This window comes from Branchiostoma belcheri, unplaced genomic scaffold (assembly GCF_001625305.1).
Source record: "Branchiostoma belcheri isolate BF01 breed outbred unplaced genomic scaffold, Haploidv18h27 scaffold6, whole genome shotgun sequence".
In the NCBI taxonomy this organism is placed as follows: Eukaryota; Metazoa; Chordata; class Leptocardii; order Amphioxiformes; family Branchiostomatidae; genus Branchiostoma; species Branchiostoma belcheri.
This window is the reverse complement of record NW_017804242.1, coordinates 3,893,281-3,906,044: the sequence shown is the minus strand read 5'-3', so window position 1 is coordinate 3,906,044 and position 12,764 is coordinate 3,893,281. Positions and strand designations below refer to the sequence as shown.

General features: G+C 40.8%; 1 protein-coding gene across 8 annotated transcripts in view; it reads right to left on the bottom strand.

The window, feature by feature from the left end:
* Nucleotides 1-11,784, bottom strand: part of LOC109482465 (leukocyte elastase inhibitor-like) — a 17,472-nt gene extending 5,688 nt beyond the window's left edge. For 5 of the 8 annotated variants that reach the window (XM_019785179.1, XM_019785178.1, XM_019785183.1 and 2 more), the window contains exons 1-9: nucleotides 11,634-11,784; nucleotides 9,053-9,144; nucleotides 8,254-8,493; nucleotides 7,708-7,831; nucleotides 7,136-7,242; nucleotides 6,658-6,766; nucleotides 5,806-5,929; nucleotides 5,022-5,150; nucleotides 3,370-3,525 (exon numbers count right to left, since the gene is read on the bottom strand). In XM_019785179.1, the coding sequence (XP_019640738.1) occupies nucleotides 3,370-3,525; nucleotides 5,022-5,150; nucleotides 5,806-5,929; nucleotides 6,658-6,766; nucleotides 7,136-7,242; nucleotides 7,708-7,831; nucleotides 8,254-8,493; nucleotides 9,053-9,102 (1,039 nt within the window). In that variant the 5' untranslated portion in view covers nucleotides 9,103-9,144; nucleotides 11,634-11,784. Of the gene's footprint in view, nucleotides 1-52; nucleotides 550-1,945; nucleotides 2,080-3,369; nucleotides 3,526-5,021; nucleotides 5,151-5,805; nucleotides 5,930-6,657; nucleotides 6,767-7,135; nucleotides 7,243-7,707; nucleotides 7,832-8,253; nucleotides 8,494-9,052; nucleotides 9,145-11,633 lie in introns of those variants that run through there. The other 3 variants (XM_019785181.1, XM_019785185.1, XM_019785186.1) reach the window with 3 other exon arrangements.
* Nucleotides 11,785-12,764: the final 980 nt, after the last annotated feature.

Genomic DNA, 12,764 nt, shown 5'->3' with positions numbered 1-12,764 from the left:
TACTTACTCTCTCTCTCTCTCTCTCTCTCTCTCTCTCTCTCTCTCTCTCTCTCTCTCTCTCTCTCTCTCTCTCTCTCTCTCTCTCTCTCTCTCTCTCTGAAAGAGGACAGAGTTGGAGCGGTTGTCTCTGATGAGAAAGATGAATGGATGCATGGTCAGTGGCAAACTCTGGATCAAACGAGGCACACATTACATGTACATGTATCTCCTCGGTCAGACCTGCAAGCAAAAGACACCCTTCCAAACCCACTATCAGGTTATACACACTGTGCCTGCAAACAGAAATTTCTAACAATAAAGCAGTGCTTTTGCTAAAAAAAACTTAAAGTGTTGAAGGTACTGATTCTTTATTTGATTTTATACAGTTTGGGTATCATCGAAGCAACTTGCTTCAGAATCATTTGAATGTGTCTAATCAATGTGGCTTCTGCATTTTGCCGAAGAAGAGGACAGAGTTGGAGCGGTTGTCTCTGATGAGAAAGATGAAGGGATGGTCAACGAAGAACGGTGTTGGAGGGCGTGGCATACATCTAGTCATCATCATCACACCTGCAACCAAACATATCGGTGTGTAATCTACAGCTTTTTACAAATAATCACATTACATAAATGAAGGTACCCTACTTATTTTTCATTAAAAAATTGCAAATTACTTAAGAATGGCTTTAAACTTAAAATTACAAGACGTTTTGCTTTTTGCCAAAGAAGACAACAGAATTGGAGCCATTGTCTGCAGTTCAATGTTAAGAATGAAACCTATTTCTGCAAGTGGTTTATGAAGACTTCCTGGGATGGTATATCATGACAAAAAACTGGAGTTGGAACAATTACTAGTTTATCCTTGATGACAAAGATGAGGCTTACATCATCCCAGCAACCAGAAACGTGGAGGATCTCACATGCACGTTATCTCAATCAAATCCATAAAGCAAAGAACTTTTTAAACCCATGTTACTCATCAAGTACCCCACAAAACAACTCCAAGGCTGTATATAGAGCTATAAAAGCTGCCAGAAGCTATTAAAGCAGTTATCTTTGACTGAGGTGAAGCAAAATACTTTTCAAGTAGCTTATAATATGGCTTTGCTACAGTTCATGTATGCTAAGCCAACCACACCAGGTCAGCCCCACTCTTCCTGATAAGTGTAATTGGGTTCTTATATGTGCAAAGGTTTGGCGCTTGAGGATTTGCTTCAAGCTCCCTCTTACACAGGGCCGCCAGCTTTACATCTGATCACTGTCCAAAATGCAACTGCATGACATGTCTGAACTCAGCCAACCCTGGGATCAAACTCACACCCACATGTTCACAAATTTGACCAAAATTTGTGGGGTCGTGTGGCGTAACGGTAGAGTGTTCGCCTCAGTGTCTGGTCTCAGGTTTGACATCTTTGAAGAGGTGATAATCACTTGTTATGTCAATTCCTTCCATAGATGTGGTAAATCTTCATAAACAAATAGATGAATGAAATGGCTATTAGATAAACCAGCGAGTTTGCGTTAATGATTGCACCACGCAGACATGCTTAAAGATGTAACTACCTGTCGTAAAAAACCTCAGCCTTAGTCTAAGCTCAGGCCACACCAATTTAATTTCTTGGTTAACGGATTCGCCGCTTCATTTTTCTCTGATTTGCAAATAAAAATAAAAATCCAGAATCAACTGCAAAATGCTCATATTTTGCCCTGAACAGTTGAAAACAGACCTTTTCATCCTAGTTGTTACAGTTATTCCATCTTTCAACGCAATGGTATCATTAAAAGTTCAAAATTCATTGTTTAAATTTTGAACCAGCCTGGTGTGTTGACTTATTAGCTCCTATTGTACCATTTGGGGCCATAATAGGATGTCTAGGCCTGTTTTTATTTTTATTTTTTTTTCGCCCGCCCGCTCCATTATTTTTGTAGAAAAATCCGTTAACCAAGAAATTAAATTGGTGTGGCCTCAGGGGCGGAAAAGACGTCCACAGAAAAGCACAGAGTTGGACTGGTTGTCTCTGATCAGGAATAGGAAGGGGCGATCGACTATGAAGTCTGGAGGTGGGAAGAGAGGTGCAGACAATGTCACCATGATGACCCCTGAAACCACACAAAAATCAAAATAGGCAAATTCAGACCATTGCTGGTGTCTCCTTCATACAGTCATAACATATTGTCAGGTCACATGGCTTAGGTTTCGTGCTATCCGAAGTTGATAGGGATCAGAAAAACAATCAAAACCTTGTTGGTAAGTCCTTTACTTTGTGTACTGTGAGAAATAGCATAAAAAACTCTTTATATTGTCCATTACTGTCATAGATGGACTTTCATATTGTCATGTGGATTCTACTTGTCTTTGCATGTGCATTGCCCACGAGGCAAGCCTGTCCATTAGGTTCATGCAGCTCTTTAGCCATGAGCCATTTCTCAGATTCCAAAGTAGGGTTATAAACAAGAAGTGGAAGAAGTTGATGTAGATTTAAGCAAGTAAAATCAAGGGCAACAAAACAAGATAATCAACAAAGTGCTATAGCTGTGAAGCATTTCTCAAAATGCACTCCCTCAAGCTCCTTAAACTGCACAACTGTCGTCAAAAGGATAGGCTGGATTGGAGGACAAAGAGGAAAGGTTGGGCCATGGTAATCTGTGGTGGAGGCTGATGGACTATGCTACACATCCTGGAACCAAGATGGAACCAAGAAGTCAAGGCACTGGTCTTTGCATCAATGCTGGCAGGTATATGAAGGCAGGTATATGTGAGGTAGCTTACTTAGGTTACTGAGCATTTGAAAATGCTGGTTGCTGTTGTTGTAATTTTGTGTTAAAACACAAAATATAGGGAACTCACAACAGTGGGTTTGTACACACATCTCCCCATCTATTTGCATCCGTAATGAAAAGATGACATGCATGCAATCTATTCTCAGGTGCAACTGCTCTATCTGTCTATTGCAATTTTTGTCTTCTTGGCACAATTGTCTTGAATTTCTTTCTTCCTTTCTTTCATTCCTTCCTTTCTTTCAATCCTTTTTTCATTCCTTCCATTTCTTTTAAATTTCTTTATTTATTGTACCAATTTGAAATTTCTTTCCTTTCTCTCTCTCTCTTTCTTTTTTTCCCTTCCTTCACACAACATTCTTATGATGATGATAAGAATAATAATGATAATAACACCAAGCACGTTAGCAGAATGTACTGCACGTATGTGAAACCTGTCATGTATCATGCACAGAACTTTGGCAGAACGTCTTGTTTACGGTCATATTGGCACATTTAAGGATGGCAAACAGGCAAAATTCTGATGTAACGTTGACCAAACATCTAAACAAAAACTGTGAAAAACCTGGGTGCAGTACATTCTGCTGACAGGCTATAATACCGTAACTGTACCTGTGGCGGCAGCGGCCTCTGTTCCTTCTTCGTTCACCTCCACAAAAGCCTTGTGCACCACCTCAGAGATAAAGAGATCCGCGGCTGCCGACATGCCAGAGAAATCTGCTCCATCGCTGAAAGCCTCTCCCATGCCCATCTTCTTTAGGGTTTCACCTGCATTATTGACAATTGAGAGAAAACTTAAGATATCTATAGTATCGTCCTTGTTCTAGCATGCTAGCATCCCCAGAGAGTATCAGGGATTTGCACTGTGGACATGAATTTTTCTACCTAGCACCATGGACAGGCCCTGTTTCTGGGTGTTCTACATAGCACCAAGTATAGGCCTGTTTTTTAGTGTTCTACTTAGCACCATAGACAGGCTCTGTTTATGTTTATAATACTTAGCACCATGGACACGTCCTGTTTCTGAGTGTTCTACTTAGCACCATTTACATTCCTTGTTTCTGAGTGTTCTACTTAGCATCATGGACAGGCCCTGTTTCTGAGTGTTCTACTTAGCACCACGGACAGGCCCTGTTTCTGAGTGCCAAACTTAGCACCACAGACAGGCCCTGTTTCTGAGTGTTCTACTTAGCACCATGTACAGGCCCTGTTTTTAGTGTTCTACTTAGCACCACAGACAGGCTCTGTTTCTGATTGTAATACTTAACACCACAGACAGGCTCTGTTTCTGATTGTAATACTTAGCACCACAGACAGGCTCTGTTTCTGATTGTAATACTTAACACCACAGACAGGCTCTGTTTCTGTTTGTAATACTTAACACCACAGACAGGCTCTGTTTTTGATTGTAATACTTAGCACCACAGACAGGCTCTGTTTCTGATTGTAATACTTAGCACCACAGACAGGCTCTGTTTCTGATTGTAATACTTAGCACCATGGACAGGCCCTGTTTCTGATTGTAATACTTAACACCACAGACAGGCTCTGTTTCTGATTGTAATACTTAACACCACAGACAGGCTCTGTTTCTGATTGTAATACTTAACACCACAGACAGGCTCTGTTTCTGATTGTAATACTTAGCACCACAGACAGGCTCTGTTTCTGATTGTAATACTTAGCACCATGGACAGGCCCTGTTTCTGATTGTAATACTTAACACCACAGACAGGCTCTGTTTCTGATTGTAATACTTAACACCACAGACAGGCTCTGTTTCTGATTGTAATACTTAACACCACAGACAGGCTCTGTTTCTGATTGTAATACTTAACACCACAGACAGGCTCTGTTTCTGATTGTGATACTTAACACCACAGACAGGCTCTGTTTCTGTTTGTAATACTTAACACCACAGACAGGCTCTGTTTCTGATTGTAATACTTAGCACCATGGACAGGCTCTGTTTCTGATTGTAATACTTAGCACCATGGACAGGCCCTGTTTCTGATTGTAATACTTAACACCACAGACAGGCTCTGTTTCTGATTGTAATACTTATAATTAGCACCATGGACAGGCCCTGTTTCTGAGAGTTCCATATATTACCATTCACAAACCATGTTTTTTAGTGTTCTACTTAGCACCATGGACAGGTCCTGTTTTTAAGCATTACATAGCACCATTAGGAAGATATTTTACAGTGTGTGATAATTTTGGTCCAAATTTGCCATAGAATCATGTTTGTTTCCATGACTTACCCAGTGAGAAGTCCTGCTCCAGTTTGAAGCGGGGCAGCATCAGGTTGACCTTGGTGCTGTACATCTGGCTGCTGACAGTCTGCAAGGTCGTTGCTGTCAGGGCAGACTCCAGGTTCCTGATACCCTCCACTGTAAAGATGACAGGCATGAACACGTGTTATCTTGTTCTAACTATCTATTGTTGTTGTTTTTTACCTCATATGTCCAGGTATGTGATAGGTGTGCACGCTATCAGCATACTTGCTGCCTAGTGCACACTTTGTATTGTCTTGTTACAATTCTGAATAAATAAATAGAAATAAATAAATGAACACGTGACTCAAAAAATATAGTTTTCTAGTGAACTATTTGAGATATGTAAAAATATAAATGGTGGAAAACTTGCTCATAATGTTTTGATACTGTTATGATGTTGATTTGCATATTTCATGAATATAAAGTAACTATAATGAAGGTAATTACTGTATTAGCATCTAAGTAGTATACACTACAGTACTATACAATGTATATGTTACAGTTTCCGTTACTATATACAAGTATTGTTACAGTTGTTTTACAGTCTAAGCTGAAGTAAGAATAACTTAGAAGCAAAGACATTTGTTGAGCTTCCTTTCCTTGCAATTGTGTTTATACATGTCATTGAGTGGTCTGTCACAAATGTAAAACGTGTGCATAAGACATGCAGGTCTCCTGTTTCTAGTTATCTAGTTATACAGTAGGTTTGCTAAGTGTCTAAAGAGTCTATATATTGACTTATGTGTCACAACTGTGAATTCACACTCACCTTCATCTGGAAGGAAGATGAGCATGCTCAGTTCCTTCTCCACGTAAGGAAGCTCCAAGACACGGAACTTCTGGTCCTGAAATTCACCGTAGTTGAACTTTTCCTCCATCTTCATCATAGGCACCTACAGACCAACATGATAATTATTTTAAATCATTTAATGTTGGTAATGATGAACTCATAAAAACAATGTTTAAAGGCCTACATATGGCATCGGGTGGTGTAGTGGTAGAGTGTTCGACTATGAAGTGGGGCGACCCGAGTTTGATCCCAAGTTGTACCTGGGACATGTCCGGACATGCGCCCCGACGTTGTGCCCTTGGGAAAGGCAATTTACACAACTTTCTTCACTCCATCCAAGTGTGAATGGGTACCTAACTTCGGTTGGGGAAAGAAGTATTGAGGTCACCTGGTGACGCCTAATGGCAGCCGCATAGACCCTTGCGACAGTTCCACAAAAAATTTATGGAGCAAATGTACATGCACATGTATGTCAGATAAGCATGTCAGCAGAACATACTGCACCTGGCAGCATGAAACCCAGATATTTCAAAATTTTCATTGAATGTTTGGTCAAAGTTGCATCAGAATTTTGCCTGTTGCAGATTAATTATCTTTTCCAACACAACATTTCAAAACTATAGATGGGATGTCATCCTTAAATACAAGAAGACGACCTTAGACATTCTGCCAAAGGGCTATGCAAACTTTTTTTGTGCAGGTGCAGTACAGTTTCTACCAATGCACTGGTCAGCAAAAAGGTAGTTACAGGCCCTGGAACAAATTTTGCTTTGAGATGATGATGGTTAGAATAGGTAAAAGAAAGCATGTAACAGTGAACGAGTAATTTACCTTGACTTTCTCATTATTGTTGATGTTGAAGTCCATGTCCTGGGTCATTTCTGCCTTAAACTGCTTGTCCCAGTTTCCCTTAAAGTAGATGGCGTTCACCAGCACTAGCCTGAAACAAAGAGGAATCATTTTACATCCATATAATACATGAAGGACTCAGCCTTTTGGCGTAACACACCAGCTTAATGAAACACCAGCTATAGTAGTGAAAATAATTTCATCAGGTTGGTAGAACATTGGAAATTGGGGTTTTCTTTTACACATTCAACCGATAATATCTCTCACGTGCGCCTGCTTCAACATTTTGGTGTCTGAGACAAGGGGGGATACAAAATTAACCACATTTGGGATAGTGTTCTTGCTCCATAAGTGCCTAGTACCTAGTGGCAAGTAACAGAACTGCAGTCATAAGCAGGTGAGAGATATTGCTACTTGTGGAAAAGAAAACCCCAATATCCAGCTGTGTACATGTACCTACCTCGTCATTGCATCCACTGCTCCTGCTGGGATCAGGTCTTTGATCTTGTCCTTGGTTTGCTCCTCCACCCACTTGTTGATGGTTCCTCTCACCTGCTCAGCTGCCCCCTGCAAAATATGTTATAGGATTTCATGACTGACTATTTCTGGAAGAACAGATAAGCAGGAAGGATAATAATAATATTAGCAACATAACTGTTGTAACATGTACATGTGTACTTTCATGCTCTTACAAAAGTATAATTTTGGTAGCTGATCATCAGCTGTAGGTTTGTGTATCTGTTTGTCTGGACAGATATAACATCATGTGGATGGTAGGGGAAGAGCAATTATTGACAGGCAGAATGACAGGTGGTCAAAAGGTCAGACTCAGGAAATGGGGTCAACTTGAAAGTCCAGCTAGAAAACCCAATGAAAATGCTTCCCAGAGGTATGAAATCTCCTATATATTGTTTGTTGGGTTATGTCATTTCTATCAAATTACAGACTGAGTTCAGATTGTATGCCATTAGTCGGTTCCTAGACAAACAAGCAAAGAAAGAAACAAACAAACAAACAAACAAACAGACTGACCTTGAAGTCCACAGAAGCCAGCTCTGCCCCGTAGTTCTTCTTGGTGGCATTGAGGAAGTCCTGCAGGAAGCTGTAGGTCTGCTCCCCGTACAGACGGTTAGCTGTCTGCAGGGTGTACTTGTCACTGTGGGAGGGGGGCAAACATCACGTGTCATTCTGATGACGACCTAGTCTGCAAAACTTTCATAAGGACCAGTTGTTTTACTAAAGTACTGGCGAACATAAGGTACCTGGGGTTTAAAGAACATGAGCTACGCACAGTTGGAAAATTATGAAAACATGACATTTAGCAGTATTACAGTCTTTTAGTTCAGTAATATAAAGGAGCTTGTATAAGCTCCTTGGTAATATAAAGATTTCTTACAAACTTCACAAATGAAATGAAGAACTTTTAACAAACAAAAGAGTCAGACAATACATACATGTATGTATTAGAGCCTGGGTGACTTGGCCTTGTGATTTTTTGTGAGTTTCTTTAATGTGTTGTAAAAGATAAATTTGTTCTTCATAAAATTCATAAAGGATTCGAAGTTCTAACTACCCTACCTAGCATACAGCTGTTGGTGCAGTGTGGAGAAAGTGCTGTGCAGGACGTCATTAGACATGTCCTTGTAGCACAGCGTGCCCTTCATGGCGGCCTCCGTACTGCCGCGAGCGCCAAGAGACGTCATGGCCAGCGCCACGGAGATGCTGTACGGCGAGAAGAACACGTTCCCGCCGTCCCCGCACAGCTGGCGATACAGGCTCAGCGCAAACTCCGTGTTCGCTGCACTTAGCTGTTCCATCCTGATTGAGAAGAAACAAAAATTTCATCTTCAAGTTTCAAATGTTTCAAATCTTGGTAGGGTTAAAGAAGGGGGGTTGAAACTGAGAACAATCATCAAGATTGACTTTTGATCATAATATAATACAAAGAAAGAGAACAGATATCAAACAGGTTATGAGGTTCCCCTTGCTTAATCCTGTAAAGCAAAATTAGTGAAGAGCAAAGCTGTACTACGTTAGATAATTAGATACAGTGTGCAGATTTTTCTACACCTTGAAACCCGATGAATGTAGTTAAAACCTTTCCACCTTCACTAGCAGCGCTGTTCCCACAACCAGCCAGCCCAGGTAGACAGGCCTGGTAGCAGCCCAGCCTTTTCTGTATACCCTCAAATGAAATAGTGTAAAGTTAATAATTAATCAAAGCACATCAAGTAGGACTCAGACTCCCAGAGTGAGCTGATGTAGAAAATTACTACATGGAAAAGCAGACAGGTGGTTGCTGCTGTCAGCTGGCACCTAGATAATTTATTTGAAGGAAGGGTTAGAATTGTAAGGTTTTAATTTAGATGATTTAGACCTGACAGAGCGTCCTGCTCCTCCCTTGGCTTGTTGTACTTGCTGTGCCATGGTGGTGTGGTTTACGTATCGGTGATATAGCAGGCTTCGTTCCTGATTATAACAAGTACATGATTACGAATCATGATTAAAATATCAACAAATAAAAGCCTTCAAGACAATGAACAGGAAAATGATATTACTTTTTTTAAATCAAGCTTTAAGGAATGCTTTTTGGGGTGAGAGATATCATTCAAGGTTCAGAACTACAAACTAAAGCTGCATGTATGTCAATTATGTCTAGACTGACAAAGTACATGTGAGGTCACAAGTAATCACTTTCGAATCCACGTTAAATCTTGTCTAACATGTTTGTTCGGAGTCATTGCACTTAATGAACTCTGGTACCCGCATATCTGACATGGGTGAGCCACATTCCAACATAACTTGCTTCATATTGAACAAAGCCAGGAGTGTCGTGTACGTGATCTCTAATGGTGCAATTGCAATTGCAAATTTTTTGCATACTTGGGAAAACTAAATGCAATCACCCAAATAATACAATGTCATGTCATATAAGTTATGATATAAGGTTTGTGTCATTAAGAAGAATAAACATGACTATGACTAAAACTGAATCTGGTCACACCCCACGAATTGCCCCCACCAAGGAGGTTAAATACATCTTTGCCCCCACCTTGTCACGTTTCACATGTTATGCATATTTTTCCTATGAACTTATAAACCATTTTCTGAACAAAATTTTAGTATAGCACAATGCATTGAAATCCAAAGGAAGCATTCGGTGAGAGAAAGCCTCTCAAAGCTTTCAGACATAAGTCTTTTCAAGAGAAGTCAGCAGGCATTAGATGGGTTTCTAGTCCTTTCTCCATTATGCACTACATAAGGGATAAAACATAGCTACATAGCACAGAAAACCTTCTTTAGAGATTTATTATTTGTAGAGTGAATGAATACGAACCTTTGAGGCACAAATCAGACAGCAAACTCTTTCAGAGTAATGCTGATCCGCCAATCACTTATGCTTGGAATGAAGTATAACTTGTCTTATTGTGAGTCCTACTGATTTGAAATGTCAAAGTGTCACCTCTTATTTGGGAGTGGCTATGAACAAGTAATTCTGCTGAGGGAGCGGCCTAATTCCAGCCTAGTCCGTAAAAAGGTGATTGTTAATCTGCCTGTCGGGTAGGCATCACTCCCTGCACTGTAGGGGTACCGGGGAGCTCCTGATGGTTACAAGGCTAAGCAGACTTAGATTTGGGCCGGGTAGAACACTTGGCAGCCCATTAAGACTGGTAACGATGTCACATTTATCGGGGTGAAGAGGTATGGGCCATCAGAAACGTAGTTTAGGCTGTCAGAAATGCCTGGCAAGCTGGCATAACTCCAGAATAATGGGTGTAATGTTGATGCATAATCTGCAAGAGGGTGCAGGTGCATACTAGGTGTCTTATCATTTGTTGGATATGAACAGGGGTATCTGAGTAGCTTGGCATGATAGCCAGCCCAGGTAGGCAGCCCACCTCTTTCCGTAAACCCTAAAATGAAAGGATTTAGTTTCAGACTCTCAGAGTGAGCTGTTCTAGAGAATTACTAATACATGTACTACTACTAACTGTAACATGGAAAAGCAGACAGGTGGTTGCTGCTGTCAGCTGGGACCTAGATAATCTATAATTATACATGTCAGACATTAAGTCTATATAACATTTAATAACATGCTTTGCTAGCACTGTGGCTTGGTGTGGGAGAAATGGGTTCACTGCCATATTGAGGCCTTTTATAGACCAGGTGCTCCACCATTGGCTGGCTGTACTTGTTGTGCCATGGCGGTTTGGTTTATCTTTGTATCGGTGATATAGCACACTTCTTCCCTGATCATATTGTGATTTAAGAAAGTACAATGTACATGACTACAAATAATGATTATCAATAAAGCCTTCCTTTCCTTGATGGAAATGTATTACGAGATAATTCGCATTACAAGGCAACAATCTGCAGTGCTAAATCTGAAAATTCACGCCCTTTTCTGTATGTTAATGATTAGCCACCTGTCTACTGATACCAGTACTGCCCACCTGCCCCAATTCTGTAAACAGGTAACGTTATGCCCAAATATGTAACTTATTCACATTGACTGAATTGAAAATAATGTTACATATTATACTGACATACAGTATGGGAATCCACAATGCTGCTTGTTCCAGTTCCTCTTTTAAAATGTAAAATCACACAGTCAGGTTCCTCATAAATGTATGGTGCCTGTTTCAAATCAGCTTTGATACTGGGCTAACAAATTTATGGGGTGCCAATTACATGTAGACAGGACTATATATATTAGACGTTACATGTCTAGACAACATTTAATACTAAGTACGCTTTGCTAGCTCTGCGGATTGGGGTGGGGGAATTGGTTCACTGCCAGAGGCCTAATCCATGACTATGGCTTTAGAAGATAAATATATATATAGAAATGCTGTAAGCATTTTTTCCGTAGTCAACTCGCAGCTTAAACTATACTCTAGATTCTATAGAACTTTGCAACCACACCAGTGACTGTTTTGAATCCCCTGAACACTCACCTAAACAAGTTGCTGCTGTGCCCTTTTTCGTGAAGGTCGTCTGGAGTTGTGGCGTGGCCTGAGCTCTAGTCAGACTTGTAAAAACCGGTTCTACAAACAATCTCGCACGTAGTTCAGCTCAGCAACCCACACTGCTCCCACGCCCAGCGAGTGGTAAATGCGGAAGTGCATATTTGGGTAACCAAGTTCCCAGCTGATTGACACAGGTTCACTGCGCCACCTAGTGACTATGTAGAGAACTACAGCAAAGAAACTGCCATGATAGGCCATGTGATAACTGTTGTGAAATACTATGATTGATGGATAGATGGATGGATGGATGGATGGATGGATGGATGGATGGATGGATGGATGGATGGATGGATGGATGGATGGATGGATGGATGGATGGATGGATGGATGGATGGATGGATGGATGGATGGTGGGTTGGTTGGTTCCATTACCTTCATACTTATATATAAGTGCGTACAAATGATCCTTTCTGAGACCCTCTGCTGCAAGGTTTCTCCTGTACTTAGTGCAATGGCAATAAAGAAAGGATTGGAGATGTTTCTCGCGTGAGCGCAGACAAACAATAAAAGCGTCAGGGGAGCCGTTTGATGCGGTTTTCTCCAGGGAGCCATCGCGGATTTGGAGAACAGTGATTTGTTTTGTCCTTCATTTCGTATCAATCTGATGGATTCATGAGATAATGAATGTTGACATGTTTTACGTCCCTTGAATTCTGAGGAAAACCAAGGGCATTAGCCTTGGCAAAAGTATTCATTGCAACGTAATTTTACTCAGCATATGCCGAGCACTGAAAATGAGTTATGAGTTTTTACGTCTTGCTTTAGATTTGTTTTCAGTAGTTGTTATTAATTACTTTCTTGGATTTCCTAGCACTAATTGATTTGGACATTGGTTTACGTCAGTATTGGTGGCCTGTCACGAAATTATACATAAACATGAGTGGTCGTCACTAAAGCTCTTCGCAGAGACGCCGCATAACCTATACTACACCAGAGGAAAACCTATATTAGAGGACGGATTTGAGACCAGAAAACACGCCCTGGGGAAAGTTGTCGGTCCCAAAAGATGACCCTGCAGTTGGCTGCCTTTCCGTCAATCGCCGCCTTGAGTCATGAGAG